At 52.1% G+C, this 17,122-nt stretch overlaps 1 protein-coding gene across 2 annotated transcripts; it reads left to right on the top strand.

Annotated features, from left to right (window-relative positions):
- Positions 1–53: 53 nt before the first annotated feature.
- Positions 54–16,903, top strand: DHRS7C (dehydrogenase/reductase 7C). 2 transcript variants are annotated; one of them, XM_043583110.1, is made up of 7 exons: positions 54–185; positions 413–572; positions 5,746–5,858; positions 7,819–8,032; positions 10,004–10,096; positions 14,956–15,111; positions 16,644–16,903. In XM_043583110.1, the coding sequence occupies exons 2-7, from the start codon at positions 419–421 to the stop codon at positions 16,850–16,852; spliced, it is 939 nt and encodes a 312-aa protein (XP_043439045.1). In that variant the 5' UTR covers positions 54–185; positions 413–418; the 3' UTR covers positions 16,853–16,903. The 2 variants fall into 2 exon arrangements, with proteins under 2 accessions (XP_043439045.1, XP_043439046.1); XM_043583111.1 differs by having other exon boundaries at positions 55–185; positions 7,822–8,032.
- Positions 16,904–17,122: the final 219 nt, after the last annotated feature.

Genomic DNA, 17,122 nt, shown 5'->3' with positions numbered 1-17,122 from the left:
GAATAGACACTATATTTACCCTGAAAAGCCCTTCAGTGTGCTGAGAGCTATAAATAGTCATTAGGGCCCAAGCAAGTGGCCTTAACACAAGGATTTCCTTCCAAAAATGCAGACCCACTTTAATTAAATTTGTAACTAACCTTTGGGAGGGCAGGCCCCGGATTCCGTTTGCTTTTGGACACACCGTGAGTAATTTCCTATTCATTGAGCGTTTGGGGATTAACATGGTCGCTTGGGTGTTTAGCTCGGAAGGAGCCCTCCGGGAGCTTGCACAGAGCCCGGCTCCCTGGAGAAGACACGTGGGTGCATGGCGAGTGCACCCTGTAGCCTTGGGCCGCCTCCCTGCTCCGGGGGGTCTCATCAGAGTCTCTTTGCAAAGCCAAGTCCTTTCCCTGCCCCCCACTGCCCCCAGAACAAGATGGGAGTCACGGCTGTGTTTATCCTGCCTCTGCTGCTCCTGGGAATCAGTGGTCTTCTCTTCGTCTACCAAGAGGTGTCCCGGCTGTGGTCAAAGTCAGCCGTGCAGAACAAAGTGGTGGTGCTCACCGATGCCATCTCAGGACTGGGCAAGGGTAAGCCAGCTCTGTCCCCACTGCGCCCAGTCCTGACGTGAAGGACGAGAGGTGGCAGGATGGCGTGTGGCCATCTGCTAGGCGGGGGGCGGGGGAAATCGAGGCTGTGTCCTCTCCCAGGGTCCGTGGCTAACCAGCGAGTGTCTTCTCTTTTGGGGGCTATAGCTCCCTGTGCCCGAGAAACAAGGGGATGGGGAGAGCTGGGTTGGTTGCAAACTCACAGCCTGGGAGAGCTGGGTTGCAAACTCACAGCCTGGGAGAGCTGGGTTGCAAACTCACAGCCTCAGGGCCAAAACTGATCAGCAGATGTCACTTGTTTTTGCGCTCATGGGGTTCCAGAAAATTTGAAATGCAAAGCCCTTAGATGGGGCGGCATATCAACTATGAGCCCAGACTTGGGTGCTGGGTGAAGTTCCAGGCTCTGTCACCTACTAGCTGGTGATTGCACTGCTCTGCTTTGGATTTCTCATCCAGGAAAGCGAGGACACTGGTAATGTCTACCTCACAGGGTTGTTGGGAGGAATGAATGAATTCCTCGATGGAAAGCACGTAGAAGCCGTCAGGTGACCGTGACGGTCATAACGATGAGCAAATTCAGGCAGAGTGTGCCCAATGTGGTACACACCCCACCGATCCCCGCTGTATCGCAGTCGGGCTGATGACCTCAACCATATTACCTCCTGGCCTTGAAGGCAGTTAGGTTTGTGACCCCTGATTTAGACGGTCTCAGGGCGCTTTTCTGCTGGTGGCATCTGTGACATGAGGGTAATAACTGTCCTTAGGTTTGTGAGACTCTGACCCTATCACTCCTAGCAATGTTTGTGTAGCCGCGTTTGGGATAACTTGGGCATCATTTTTGCTGTTGTTTGTGTTGTTTTTAATCAAGCATAGAACCCACATTGACAAACATTCATTAAGTCACTCAACAGGTATCCAAGGAGTCCATTATGTGCTGGGTATTGAGATGAACACTGTCCCTACTTTGAAGATGGGTTCTGTTCCAGGGGGTGATTGCCCCAGGCTCACCATGTGACATAAAAAACAAAGCACGGGGGCGCCTGGGTGGCTCAGTCAGTTAAGCGTCCGAATTCAGCCCTAGTCATGGTCTCTTGCTTCGTGGGTTTGAACCCCGTATCGGGCTCTGTGCTGACAGCTCGGAGCCTGGAGCCTGCTTCGGATCCTCTGTCCTCCTCTTTCTCTGACCCTCCCCTGCTCATGATCCATATCTCTCAAAAATAAGTAAACATTAAAAAAAAAATAAACCAAGCATGAGGCAGGTAAACTGGCCCTCCATGGGGCCCAGAAGCAATTCCCGAGGAGAACATTTTGCTGCATTAGACTCCATGCTCAAAACGGAGGAGGGATACAAGCTCCAGCTTCTACAGGGACAAGTCAGAGCACACACATTTGTCAACGAGATCAGATACAAGATGATGGGGACCAGTTGTTGCCCTTGGGAAATGGAACAGAAAGACTCACCTAGAGACAGTCAGAGTCCGTGTTGGGGCAAACCTGTCCTTCAAACAGAATATGTCCGCATAGCATCAGGCTGGCCGCCAATAAGAGACCCCTTCATCAGGAAGCCTTCCTTGCCCCCTGCTCTTTCTTCTTGGGTGCTCCCCGAGGAACCAGTCTCTGGGCTCCCATGGCTCCTCATATGAACACCCTGCTATCCCCACACTCTTCACGCTGTGCCCTACATGTGTCCTTCTCAGCTGATCGGCCAGACCCAAGCTCCCTTATGGTGGAACCTGTGTGTTCCTAACCCCAGTGTCCCAGCACCCAGATCAAAGCTTGATGTATAATTAAGCACTCAAAAAAAAAAAAAGTTTATTTAATAACTGCCTTTAAAAGTGGCCATCTTGGGGCACCTGGGTGGCTCAGTTGGTTAAGCGTCTGGCTTCGGCTCAGGTCATGATCTCGCAGTTCATGGGTTTGAGGCCCGTGTTGGGCTCTGTGCTGACAGCTCAGAGCCTGGAGTCTACTTCAGGTTCTGTGTCTCCTTCTCTCTCTCTCTGCCCATCCCCTGGCTCATGCTGTCTCTCAAAAATAAATAAAACATTGAAAAAAAAAAAAAAGTAACCACCTTACGGGAAAGCACTCATTTGGATACGAGTATGTTGTCGTAGATTTGTCTTGTTGATTTCGGACTAGATTCCAACATGATCAGAGAACATATTTTGTATGATTTCAATTCTTTTAAATTTGTTGAGGTGTGCTTTACCACCCAAGACACGGCCCGTCTCCGTGAACAATACGCGGGTGTTTGAAAACGGTGTGCGTTCTGCCGTGGTTGGGAGGAGACTCCCACAAAACGTCGATCAGACGTTGGTTGGTTGGTTGGTTGGTTGGTTGAGAAGGCTGTTCAGTCCTGTATCCTCCGAGAGGTACCTGTTTCGGTCGTCTTTTTAATTTGTTTTTTGGTTTTTTTTTTTTTTTGAGTCTCATTTGGGTTATAGTGACCCCATGTTCAACTCAGGCAGCCAGGAAATACATCTCTGGGGGGTGGGGGTAGGGAATGGCATTTTCAGAGGAATTTGGTCTAGTCTCTGCCCTAACATCGGTGTCCTCTTGTGCTGTGTCTTAACGGACCCACCCTGGAAAGAAATGCAAAGCTGGAAGAAAAAAAAGCAAGTCCAAATATTCAGAAGTAACCTGAGAAGCTGGGTGTGCATAGCCTCAAATAACACGCAGCTGACCGCAGCGGTTATGGGTTCGGACTGCTCTGCTTTTCAGGTCCGAGGCAACAAAAATGTGACGGGCCCTGAGCAGACAGTGCAGGCTTTACGTGGCCCACAGCACAGCCTCAATCCCCTGGAACCCGACCAAGCCCGGCAGGTAGCCCCGGAGAGTTGCAAGGACCCAGTGCCACGCTGTGGACCAGGGAAATCGGACGAAGATCAGGACATGTGAACCTGCCCCAAACCCCCACACGACTCAGCCAAGCTGGGAATCGGGTCACTTTGTGTGTGTGCGTTTTTTAATGTTTATTTTTTTTGAGAGAGTAAATGAGAGCATGGGTGGTGGAGGGACAGAGAGGGAGAGAGAGAGAGAGAATCCCAAGCAGGCTCTGTGCTGTCATCACAGAGCCTGATGCAGGGCTTGAAGCCACGAACTGTGAGATCATGACCTGAGCTGAAATCAAGAGTCTGACTGAGCCACCCAGGCACCCCATGGGTCACTTTGTACCCACTGTGTCTTTGACAAGAAGGACTCTCGAAATCCTCACACTCTCTGTGCCTCGAAGAGCTCGGCGCCCTGTCTGTGTTTCAGCATCTCTGAGGCGCGCCCCAAACGCTTCCGAAACTGAGCCTGCTTGCCTGTCGGTTGACAGCCCGTTCCGACGGTCACAGGCCACCCTTTGGCATTTTCATCTCCCTGAAATCAGAAAGCATCTCCGCCCGGTGGCACCTTAGAGTCAAGGAGATGTGGAAGGAAAGGTGTGGCTCATATTTGCTGCGTGAAAAAGGAAAAGCCTGGAGAAACGTTGTGCTGAGCTGAGCTGATCCAGAATCAAAGCAAGAGAGCCTGAGCATAGCAGCACCTGCGTTGGCAGAAATGACTTGTTTGGAAGGATGCCTTCGGGCTCGCTGTTCCGCAGTGATGAATGCATCCCTGGGCTGCAGCCTCCCCGGGCGCACCTGCGAGAGGCGAGGTTCCCTTGGAGGAGAGTGGGTGGGTGATAGTGAGGGCCCCTGGCCGCCTCTCCCAAGGAGGTCAAGGTCACAGGCCCCTCACCTGCCCCCGTGCTCAGCTTGTAGATGTAGAGTGTGAGTGGGTGACAGAACCCTCCCCCCGGCCACATGCTCCTTTCTGGGAGGTGGGACAAGAGGTGGAGAACAGGGCGCCCCCCCGCCCCGCCCCAGGCATGTCCGTGGCTTCACCGCTTACCTGCTGCGGGACTGTGGGTGAATCATTTCTACTCACTAAATGTCACCTCTCAGGTTTGCAAAACACGGCCATCATGGCTGCCCCACATGTGGGGGAGAGACGGACCCTTCCCTGTGGTCCCAACAACTCAAGGTGACATTGTCCACACAGTTATTTCTTGATTCAGGTTTCCATCAGTCAGAACTGCCCACCTCCTCCCCCTCCCCCGCTCTCCGCCACACCCAGCACACCTGTTTCTAGACCTCACTGGGACCTCCATCTGTCCTGCGTCCGTGGGTCTCTCCTGCTGAGACTGAAGGGTCCAGCACCGCAGCTGTCCTCCTCCAATACCACAATCCCCCTGCCCACGTGCCCGCCGATCAAACCCCGGCCGGCCCCCTTCTCTGCACCTGCACGCAACCCCGAAACCGCTTGGAGCCATTGCATTCCAGAAGCCAGTCTCCCGTGGGCGCCCGGGGCGCCCAGGTATCCTCTGTCATGATCGCTCGGTCCAGGCTCACCGCTGTGTGGTGTAAAACAGGGCGATAAAAGGTACTGAGCACCGCTAGTGGGTGTTTGGCGATGCCCTTCCCAGGTCCCTGTACGTGGCCAGGCTCTGTGAGTGTTGGCTGCCCGGCTCACACACTTGGCCTCTGCCAGTGGGCACTGCCTCCCCGGGGCCTTCCATGCCCTCTGCACCCAGCCCTGGAGGGAAGCTCGATCAGCACACTGAGTAGACACGAGCGTATAAAAGGCCAGCCCCTTGCCTCCAGGTGGGACAGCTCAGCAGTGGGGTGTACCCTCCAGAACTTTCCTCGGATCCAGCCAAGACTACGCTTTACCTGAGACCTTACTCCCCGATGGATTTTTCTCTGACGGGCACTCCTGGCTGCCTGAGTCCCTGTCTCTGATTCTGCTTCTGGGAGACCCACGCAGGAGCCTTTCCAATATCTTTAGGTTAGGATCGGTCAAGGGCTTTGATCCTGGAGGGCTAGGTGGATAGGGTCACCTTTCTGTCCAGCTTAGGGAACAATCTTCTCCTAATCAGAACCATCCCACAAAGGACAGGCTATTTCACTCCACTCCAAGCTCCCCTTCACGGGAGGTAACCATGCTGAGACCGGAAAAGGAAGATAAAAAAAATTCCAGCCCTGGGAGGAAGTTGAATGAAATGACCTCCAAAGGATTTCAATGGCCCACGGACTTTGGAATCCTTTGAAATCCTGAATTCGTGAGAGAGACGCTCATCATCAGTGGCTCCATCCACACAGTGCGCCCTGCCCTCTTTCCTTCTTCCCCACAGAGTGTGCTCGGGTGTTCCACGCTGGTGGGGCGAGGCTGGTGCTGTGTGGGAAGAACTGGGAGAGGCTAGAGACCCTGTATGATGCCCTGATCAGCGTGGCTGACCCCAGCAAGGTAAGGGCTTCTAGCAGCTGGCTTGGGGATGCCCTTGGGCACCCTTAACCTTCACTGGTTTTTGTTGTTGTTGTTGTTGTTGTTGTTGTTGTTGTTGTTGTTAGCAGCTCTTTGACCAGGTGGGTGAAATTTGGTGATTGCTTTGGGAGGCAGCGGTCTCACTAACCTTGACACAGGTTGTCTGCCACTCGTCTTGACCATTCTTGCCAAGGATTTGCTCACCCTCCCCACCCCCTGTTATATTGAAGCCAGAGTCCACGAGGACCCAGAAGCTAGAGCATGACACCGTATGGGAGTGATTATAAACTCTAAGGGCTGATTTTTCTAAACAAAATCTCGGGGGCACCCGGCTTGCTCAGTCTGTGGAGCGTGGGACTCCTGATCTCGGGGTTCTGAACTCGAGCCCCATGTTGGGTGTAGAGATTACTTAAAAATAAAATCTTTAGGGGTGCCTGGGTGGCTCAGTCAGTGAAGCGTCCGACTTTGGCTCAGGTCATGATCTCAGTTTGTGGGTTTGAGCCCTGCGTCGGTCGGGCTCTGTGCTGACAGCTGGGAGCCCGGAGCCTGTTTCGGATTCTGTGTCTCCCTCTCTCTCTGCCCCTCCCCTGCTTGCGCTCCGTCTCTCTCAAAAATAAACATTAAAAACATAAAATCTTTAAAAAGGGAAATAATACCTCAAATGATATTTCTGTCAAAGAAATCAGGGAAGTGAAGTCACCTTCTAAGAAGCCACCGGGAGGTGAACGCTTTCCAGGAGGCTGTGGTTTTCAAAGTGTTTCTGGAACACTGCCTTCAGTGCTGTCTTCATGGTTTGCGTTTTTTTGTTTTGTTTTGTTTTGTGGGGTTTTTTTTGTTTTTGTCTTTGTTTTTTGTTTCTTTGGATTTTTGGGTTTTTTTTTTTTTGCCCTTGATATTGAATTACTTTTTGGAAAAAAACAAAAATAATTCAGAAAGAAGCCTGGCATTTGGGGGGATGGAACACACTGGACAACACAGCATTCCAGTTCTGTTTTGGGGGATGTTACCAGGTGTTGAATTAAAAAGAGGTACTGACATCAATTGTGTGGAAAATACCCAGTGATGGTTTCTTTACTGCAGGACTTTTCAGAACCTTTTATATGCTACCGTGCATTGTGTATCCCCAAGAACAACATATAATAAATAGTCTGTGTTTCCCAAACAAATTTGACCAAGGAACCCTCTCTTCAGGACTAATGTTTGTCAAACACAGGGATCGGGGTCACATTTATCACAAGGTGTCATCAATTTTCCAACCTGTTCCCTGCTCTCCAGCACGAGAGTCTTTTTTTTTTTTTTAATGTTTATTTTTGAGAGAGAAGGAGACACAGAATCCCAAGCAGGCTCCAGGCTCTGAGCTGTCCGCACAGAGCCCGACGCAGGGCTCGAAATCCCAAACCGCGAGATCATGACCCGAGCCGAAGTCAGACACTTAACCGACTGAGCCACCCAGGTGCCCCTAGACCATGAGAGTCTTGATGGCAGTGAGTGTGTACGTCTGGCACACAGATGGTGCTCCAAAACTATTGTGTGTAAGACTTGGGTCAAAAAGGAAATGTAGCTCCAAAAGCACTATGATAAATTCTCCTTGGTTCGTAAGTGAGCTTGGCAAGCCATTTGCAAAAAGGAACTCATAAGATGTTATAAGGATGTCACCACTGGAATCCATGCATGGCCTCCTCTGTAAAGGGTGGTATTCATTTGGATTCATCAGTTCTGGCCCCTTGGCCAAAAGTTCAGACTGATGACTGCATATTTGCACCTTTGGACTCCACTACCCAAGAATGGAATCTCTATCAGCTTCCTTCCTGCCAGAGCCATGCCTGCTTTTTCCTCCTCATTTTTCTCCCCCTGTGGTCATTCCATGAGCTCTGAATTTCAAAAGGGGGGCGGGGGCCCCCAAGGTATTCCCACACATGCCTTGACTCTTTCATTGGTTCAGCAGACATTCACCCCAAAGCTGGTCCTCTTGGACCTCTCGGACGTCAGCTGTGTCCCAGATGTGGCCAAAGAGATCCTCGACTGCTATGGCTGTGTGGACATCCTCATCAACAATGCCAGCATGAAGGTGAAGGGGCCTGCCCATAAGATTTCTCTGGAGCTCGACAAGAAGATCATGGATGCCAATTACTTTGGACCCATCACACTGACCAAAGGTCTCGTGAGTTTGACCTTCCTGCAGATTTCGGGGCCACCGGCTGCTAGGGAGGGCTCTGTCACATAGCCAGATGGACGGTCACCCAACTGTGGATGGAATCTCCAGCCCCCTCAGAAAAACTCCTACCAATTTGGTGAAAGCTTTCACCATTCTGACGATAAATGTTGATAAAAGAAAAGGGATTTGGGAAGTATCTTACTAGTATATTCCAACCTCCCTCTGTGGGAAACCCCCTCCCCATCTAAGCTCTCCCTTCATCCCCTTTCTTCTTACTCTTGTCCATGGCTCTCCCACCAATCTCATCCCACATCACTGGACCACTGTCTTCATGCTTCACATATATTTTCATATATCACGCTTGCCCTTGATCTGTCCCTACATGACAGTTGGTCAAGGGTAGAGATTCTGTCCTCAGAAATATAGAAGAGAAAGGTTTATCCCAAACTACAAGAGACCCAATGTGGTGTCAATCCCTTTGCAGAAACAGGGAGAACAGAAACCCTTTTGAGGGCAAAATGGCAGCTCCTGTGTGAAGATATCTCACAGCCAAAGGTCAAATGCAGGTCTGGATCCTGGGGGGTTGGGGCTGGAGATGACACGTAATAGAGCCAAGAGTTGAAGCAACAAGCCCCGGCCCCCCCATCCCCCCACCAAATTTATCAAAGCAGAATCCCAAAAGGGAGGATGTATGAGTTGAGACTTTCTGAATTTAGCATGTGGGGTTCCCTGGCTGAGGAAGCGTGATCTTAGAACTGCCTCCTCCATGGCCCCAGTCCCCATGATCATGGGGACTGGGGCACTAGGATAGATGAAGGGAAACTTATCTGAAGCAGAAAGATGACTTTCCAGAGCTTCTGAAATGATGCCCCAGAGATAATAGTTTTCTCCAGTCCAGTCCCTATGGACACACCGTGCTTCTGAGAGTTCAGGGTTCACTGGCATCGAAGTGAAGGATGCAGACAGTGGAAGGGGAAATCCAGAGCTAGTGTATCTTCCTGGCTGGGCCTCTCACTTGCTTACAGACCTGAAGTCCAGTCACTAGATCTGGGCCTCAGTTTACCCATCTGAGGCATGCAAAGGCTTGATGTCAATGGCCATTCTGAAAGTTGCATCTCTTGACTTTTTTTTTTTTTTTTGCCATATCCCCATTCCACCTGTAACTATTATTTATTTCATTCTCTAAAGTTCTGCATTTTCAAATCAGTTCTTTTCAGGGGAAGTCTTCATAATATCACCATAAATTAAAAACCATTTTCTCACTCAATAAATAGGAGAACCCTGGGGCGCCTGGATGGCTCAGTTGGTTAAGCATCTGGCTCCGGCTCAGGTCATGATCTCACGGTTCGTGAGTTCGAGCCCCGCATTGGGCTCTGTGCTGACAGCTCGGAGCCTGGAGCCTCTTTGGAGTCTGTGTCTCCCTCTCTCTCTCAGCCCCTCCCCCGCGTGCACTCTGTCTCTCTCTCTCTCTCTCTCTCTCCCAAAAATAAAAAAAACACATTTAAAAAAAATAAAAAAAAATAGGAGAACCCTGAAAATAGAACAAAGTGGTAGGTTCTCCCAAGACACAGGGCTGAGGCCTGTCCTCTCTTTGTTGAAAGATTTGCTCCTGCAAGAGAGGTGTTGAAGACACATTAGGACCAATATGAGCCTTCCTGCTGAAGGCAAGACTTGGGTTGAAATAGGATGACCTATGACCTTTCTCACCACTGAGATCCGTGTCCCTTCATGCACATGGGTGGGTCACGGAAAACCACCCAGCAATCGCAATCACCAGTTGAGCCAAGCCCACTCTTGGGAAACACGGGAGAGGGGATGTGCTTGCTCCTGTCCACCTGTATCTTGGGGTAATCGAATGACCGGGGAGGTAGTGGGGTCCTGCGTGATGAAAGGGGTCTGGGGAAGGGGTCTCCCCACTGCTGTCTGCCTTGGTTTCTGATGCGTAACCGTGACTCTGTCCTGTGCTTTCTAGCCCTGCTCCCCGACATGATCACCCGGAGGACAGGCCAGATCGTGTTAGTGAATAACATCCAAGGGAAGCTTGGAATCCCATTCCGTACAGCTTGTAAGTTGCTACGACAAAAACGTTTGGCCATATGTTACGTGTCTTCGTAGACCACAGATGTCATGTCCTGCACTAGGCATGCGGTTATAAGGCGGGGGTGGGGGAGGGAAGTGTCCGGATGTGAAATGGTCTATTGGCTTTTCTTTTATGCCTTCGGTTCCTATTTTCGAGCACCTATGGCTTGCAGGTGACTGGGTCCCTCTCCCCCAGAAGTTCACATCCCACAGGTGGTCAGGTCATGCCCTGGCTGAACACAATCAAGGCTGGACGAAGGGCCCCCTCCTGGCAGGGGCACATGGCCCCAGCTCAAGTGATCCTTCCTCTGTAAGGACAGGAAAGGTTACAACTGAGAAGGGCGCATATCACACAAGGGGAAAAGGGCGGAAGGTTCTGAGGGAGGAGGGAGGGGAAAGTGAAAGGCGCAGAATCCAAGGAGAGGTGAAGAGAAAATTCCAAAGGCAGGTGTCCTTTAAAAAGTCCAGGTGGGGCGCCTGGGTGGCGCAGTCGGCTAAGCGTCCGACTTCAGCCAGGTCACGATCTCGCGGTCCGTGAGTTCACGATCTCGCGAGATCTCGAGTGATCTCGCGTGAGTTCGAGCCCCGCGTTGGGCTCTGGGCTGATGGCTCGGAGCCTGGAGCCTGTTTCCGATTCTGTGTCTCCCTCTCTCTCTGCCCCTCCCCCGTTCATGCTCTGTCTCTCTCTGTCCCAAAAATAAATAAACGTTGAGAAAAAAAAAAAAAAAGTCCAGGGAAGAGGGGGACTTCTCGGCATATATTCATGGGATCCAGCTGGGGGATGTCTGCCTCCCTCGCGGTAGGATGCTGGAGGGCAGAACGCATACCGTATACATTTCTCTATGTATGCCCACAGCATCCCGCACAAAATGAGAACCCAGTAAATGGCTGGTGGGCAGGGGGCGGGAGGGAGGAAAGAAAATCGGGTGGGTCTCCTCTCTGAGCCTCCTCCGGCTGCCGTGACAAAACACCACAGACCGAGGGGCTTCTACAATGCGGTTCTGGAGGCTGAGGTCCAGTGTCAAGGTGTCGGTGGGTTTGGCTTCTCCCAAGGCCCCTCTCCTCAGCTTGCGGACAGCTGCCTTCTCCCTTCACATGGCTTCTCTTCTGTACATCCCTCGGGTCCTTCTCTGTGTCCAAATTTCCTTTTCTTTGAGGATGCCAGTTGGATTGGATGAGGACCAGTCCTGACGGCCTCATTTAAAGTAAATCACTGTATCTTCAAATCCAGTCCCATTCTGAGACACCAGGGTTAGGACTTCCCACATACGAGCTGGGAGTGGTGGGAGACACAATTCAGCTCATAATATCCCCCCCCAGTAGAGTTTTCTTTTCCCATCTGTTCTAGTTAGATTAAGCCCAGGACAGCGGGCTCCTCACTGTCACTCAGGGACCCCGAATTGCACCAGATCACTGTTTTGCCATCATTTCCCACATGGCCAAAGCTGGTGCCCACCTTGTCTGGGTTCTGGCTGTGAGAAGAAGGCAGAGAGCCTTGGGGAGCCATGCCCAGGGTCTACAGCCCCAGGCCAGGAGCTAGCAAACATCTCCGCTCATATCCTGCTGGCGAGAACTCAGGTGCACACTTAACACCCAGCTGCCAGGGATGCTGGGAAGCACCTGTCTACCTGTGGGCCCAGGAGGGAGAGAAGAATGGAGTTTGCTTCACACACAGCTGTCTTGGCCACATCCCTCATTTTCCTTTCTTTCCAACCCACTGATAAACATCACCACTATTCCTCCGATTTGTGAACTCTCCACGCATGTTATTCCCAGGAACCGGATTACTTTTCACTTCCCTTGATCTATGCCTTCATTCGTTCAACAAACAGCAATCGAGGCCCTAAAGCCAGGTGCTGGGGACACAGACAGCAGGGACATGACATTTGCAGTATTGGGACAGACCCTTTGGCCACCAACCCAAAACATGGGGCCAGTGCATGGGTTTTTCTGGAGCATTTCTGAAACACGGCATTGAGGGTGGGGCAGTCTAATGAGGCTCTCCACCCCCACCCCCCATCCCCCATCAGCTCTCTGATGTCCAGCTTCTCTGAAGCGGAGGAATGGAGGGGTGCAGAGTTTCCCACATAAATGTCACAAACTACAGAGGGGCCACCCTGGGCAGGCCCCAAGTTCTCTCCTTCCTCCAGATCTGACCATGACTGGGGTCGTCTGACTGTGGTGGGTCTCCTTCCACACCCACAGAAAATGTAGCATCCCTGATGCCACAGCACTGGGTAGGGAGATGGGGCTCTGAGGCTCAGCCCAGAAGCACAGCGGAGATAACCCAGCCCGCCTCTGCCTCCAGCTCCTCGCCCGGGGCCCCACCCAAGGAGAAGCTTCCTTGTTGAATGATCGGAGGAACTGACAAGTCAGTGAATGAACAGCAAGCTGATAACCCTTCTTTGGAAGTAACAGCTCTATTGACATAGAGCTTACAGACCATATAGTTCTCCCATTTGAAGTATAAAATTCGGTGGTTTTGAGTATATCTCGATATACTAAAATCCATCACAATTGCTTAAATCCATCACAACTCTTGCTATTATCCATCTGTTTGATTCTAGCCGCGCTAGTGGCATGAAGTGGCATCTCGCTGTGGTTTTGGCATGAACTGTCCCAATGGCGATGATGAGCTTTCCATGCAGGCAGAGTTGGAGTGACTGTGAACCACGAGGGGAGTCCTGATGGGGCTCTTCTCTCATCATTAGGTGGGGATAATAGCCTCTGTCTCTCTTCGTTCAGTAGATTCCATTAGGTAGACCGAGTCTCACCCAGGTCCAGACGAGGTCAAACGAGCAGATGTACGGAAATTCATTTTATGAACCAGGGAAGGGCAGCCCGGGAGCCCCACGGCATTTGGTTTTGGCCAGCATGCTGGCAAACCTCTTTCTAATTAGCGATGTAGTGTTGTGATATGATGTTTTATAATAAGAAATATATATTTGGTCTTCATCCCATTTCTGGCACAGACCTTTAAAAACCCTTGAATTCCCTACGTGATGAGTGGTCAGTGTCTCTTGTTACATTAATGAGGTGACTTTTGGACGCCACCTAAAGATGGGGGCGCTGCTGGCCAGGGGCACCAACCAGGTGATCAGGGGGTGGGAGCTTCCAGTCTACCCCTACCGCTGAGGAGCAGAGAGGATCAGGGGATTTTTCTAGCACCAAAGGCCCATGGTTTAATCAATTGTGCCTATAACAAAGCCTCCATAAAATTCCAGAAGGTCGGCTTTGGAGAGCTCCGAGGTTGGAGAGCTCGTGGGGAGTCAGGGAGAGTGGTGCACCCAGAGAGGGTGTGAACCTCTGAACCCATTCCCACACACCTCACCCACTACACCTCTTCCATCTGGCCGTTCTGAGTTAGGTCTTTTTTTTTTTTTTTTTTTTAGTTTATTTATTTATTTTTGAGAGAGAGAGAGAGAGAGAGGCAGGGAGGGGCAGAGAGGGAGGGAGGGAGAATCCTAAGCAGGCTCCATGCCGTCAGCTCAGAGCCCCATGCAGGGGTCAAACTCACAAACTGTGAGATCATGACCTGAGCCAAAATCAAGAGTCGGACGCCTAACCGACTGAGCCACCCAGGTGCCCCGAGTTATGTCCTTTTATAATAAACCCGTGATCTACTAAGCAAAACATTTCTCTGAGTTCTACGAGCTGCTCTCACAAGTTAATCTGTCTCGAGGAGGGGATCATCGGAACGCTTCGATCTCCAGCCACTCCATCAGAAGCGCAGGTGACCATCAGGACTCATGCTTGGTCTGAATTGAGTGGGGACAGGGGACAGTCATGGGACAGAACCCTTACCCTGAGGGATCTGACTTTATCTCCAGGTAGACAGTGTCAGAATTAGGTCGTAGGAGCCCCAGCTGGTGTCGGAGACTTGGTGCTGTGGGCCAGAGCCCGTGTGTTGGAATTAGGTGCAGAACTGGTCAGTATTTAATTATTTGAATACGAGGACATTTCCGTCAAAATCAGGATTTCCAGCTCCCTGAACGATAATAGATCTGGCGCCACGGGGCCCACCTGCTCGAGGCAATAGTTGGAGGAGCCCAGTGCAGACCAAGCGCGACTTTCCCTTGCCCCATGCCCCCCCACCCAGGGCACCCGCATTCTTCCCCCTGCATGGTGAGGGGGCCGGTGGCTTGCAAGGGCCATCTGGGGACCATGCATCCCGTAGGTATCAGCATGATGGCAGAGATCCCAGTACACCCACCCCCGGCCTGTTTCAGCCTCCAGGTGACACCCCCGAAATGGGAAGTTGGGGTTTATCATACCCCAGATGGGGCTGTGACTCCCCAAGGCTTTAAGGAGCATCTTCTCCACTCTTTTTGGAATTCCCGGAAAGGTTCTTGTTAGCCCAAGCATTTGGCCCGACCATTTGGAGTGAATCTGGTGAGTGGCTCAGATGGACAGGACCTCGGAGGAAAAGGCCGGGAAGTGGGAGGGGAGACTTGTGCTTTGGGCTCATTGAGACCTCCAGCTGGCCCTGGGACCCTGGGGAAATCGCTCGGTGCCAGCCTTACTGGGAAGGAATGGGAACTCGTGCCTGGGCCGTCACAACAACTTGCCAAGGGTGATATTATCCCCATCTTAAAGATAAGAAAACTGGGACACCCGGGTGGGCTTAATCGGTTTAGCATCTGACTCGATTCCAGCTCTGCCTCCATCCGCCGTTTCACGGGGTCTGTCTGTCCTCATCTACGAAGGGAGGGGCAGGGCGAGGCCCCGGCGGAGGCTCCTCCCAGCTGACCTCTAGGATTGGGCACGCAGGCCTCTGTCTCCACTGCTCCTGCTGGGGAGCAGGGCTGCTCCCCCCCACCCGCCCCTGCCCGGTCTCTCTTCCAGATGCTGCCTCCAAGCACGCGGCTCTAGGCTTCTTTGACTGCCTCCGAGCCGAAGTGGAAGAATACGACGTAGTCGTCAGCACGGTGAGCCCCACTTTCGTCCGGTCATACCACATTGACCCAGGCCAAGGAAACTGGGAAGCCTCCATGTGGAAATGTGAGCTTTCAGGGGGGAAGCTGGGGTCTGGGAGGGCATCTGGACGGGGCAGTGGGGGGAGGGGGTGCTCTGGGGCAGCCGGGTTTCACCGGGCCTGCAGGGGAGTGGCTGCTCCTGAAGTCTGAGACTAGAGGTGGTGGGGACCCGCACCCAACTAACAGCAGGGAGGGGAACCCCAAATTTCAGTCCCGAGGCACCAGGTGGAAAGAATCCTAACCCACAACCAGCAGACCAAGTCCCAGCTAGGCTTTGGCCCTCACACAGCTCTGTGACCTCGCACACGTGACTGTCTGTCTCTGGGCCTCAGTTTCCCTTGTGGAAGAGCCAGATTTGGCCTTTAAGAACTTGCTACCCCCCTGGCCCCCCCCCCCCCTTTTCCTAGGAGGCGGCACAGAGTAGAGGCTGAGAGTCTGGTACCAGATTGCCTACACTTGAAGCTTGTGCCTGGTATGCATTCAGTGTTCGAACACAGGCGGGTCCCTTGATCTCTGTGCCTCAGCTTTCCCTTTAAGAAACTGAGGATTGTAGGAGCACCTGGGTGGTTCGGTCGGTTAAGCGTCCGACTTCGCCTCAGGTCATGATCTCACGGTTTATGGGTTCGAGCCCCGCGTCGGGCTCTGTGCTGACAACTCAGAGCCTGGAGCCTGTTTTGGATTCTGTGTCTCCCCCTCTCTCTATGCCCCTCCCCCATTTGTGCTCTGTCTCACTCTGTCTCTCAAAAATAAATAAATGTAAAATAAAAAAAAATTTTATGAAATTGAGGACCGTGGTAATACCTGCCTTGCGGAGGCACTGGGAGGACTGAAGGCCCATAAATGGTTTACAACAGCAACCAGCACAAAGCAAGCGCTCTGTAAACATACTGTATTATTACTGCTATTTTAGAATGCTCTAAACAGAGAGCTGCTACGTCCTGCCCAAGGCTCTGTCTACATTAGGGAATCAAGATGAACCAAGATGTGGGCAAACGGTCCCAGGAGGTTCTTGATAAGCATGGCTTTGCAACAGTTGTCAACAACAGCTCCTTAATTCATCTGGTGCCTTCTTTCTTCTTAAATTTGTGTTAATGTTTATTTATTTTTGAGAGACAGAGAGAGACAGAATGCAAGTGGGGGAGGGGCAGAGAGTAAGGGAGACACAGAATCAGAAGCAGGCTCCAGGCTCCTAGCTGTCAGCACAGAGCCCCACGAGGGGCTGGAACCCACAAACCATGAGATCATGACCTGATCGAAGTCGGACGCTCAACTCACTGAGCCACCCACGCGTCCCTGGTACCTTCTTTCTCAATTAAGCTCTTTCTCGTCCCTGCAATGACTCATAACCACCCTGAAAAGTTAATAGGGCAGGAAACTATGCCCACTTTATGGATGAAGAAGCTGAGGCTCAGGGGGTCAAGAGTCGGCCCCCCCAGGGCCTCACAACCAGCAGAGGGCGGAGCTGGTCGGGGAGCCCACGACCCCAGGCCCAGCCCACGCTTCCCTCTCTTTGGGCATCAGGGGCCGTAACCCCTGCCCCTACTGGGGGCTTTTCAGTCTTTTTCAGGAAGCTGACCTACGGGGTGCACCCTGTGGACGTAGCGGAGGAGGTGATGCGCACCGTGAGACGGAAGAAACAAGAGGTCTTCATGGCCAACCCCATCCCCAAGGCTGCCATGTACATCCGCACCTTCTTCCCCGAGTTCTTTTTCGCCGTGGTGGCCTGCGGGGTGAAGGAGAAACTCAACGTCCCAGAGGAGAGCTAACCGCAGAGGCTATGTGGGTCCCCTCGATGGGAATAAAGGCTTTCCTGGCAAGTGCCGGTCCTCTGTCCTCTCAACACTGGGGCCCAATACAAGCCATATCCCCCTAACCCACACCCACCTATGGGAGATTTTCTTCATCCCAGTGAGGATGGTTTGGATGCCAGCTCAGCCACTTACAGGCCCTCAACATTCCCAGGACGCACTTCCAGAAGCTTCTCTGCAGGGTGGCAGCAAGTAGAAAAATAGGAACCATAATGGGTCTGACCCCCA

The sequence above is a fragment of the Prionailurus bengalensis genome, chromosome E1 (assembly GCF_016509475.1).
Source record: "Prionailurus bengalensis isolate Pbe53 chromosome E1, Fcat_Pben_1.1_paternal_pri, whole genome shotgun sequence".
Lineage (NCBI taxonomy): Eukaryota > Metazoa > Chordata > Mammalia > Carnivora > Felidae > Prionailurus > Prionailurus bengalensis.
Note: the sequence above shows the minus strand (reverse complement) of the source record. Positions and strands in the feature narration are given on the sequence as shown.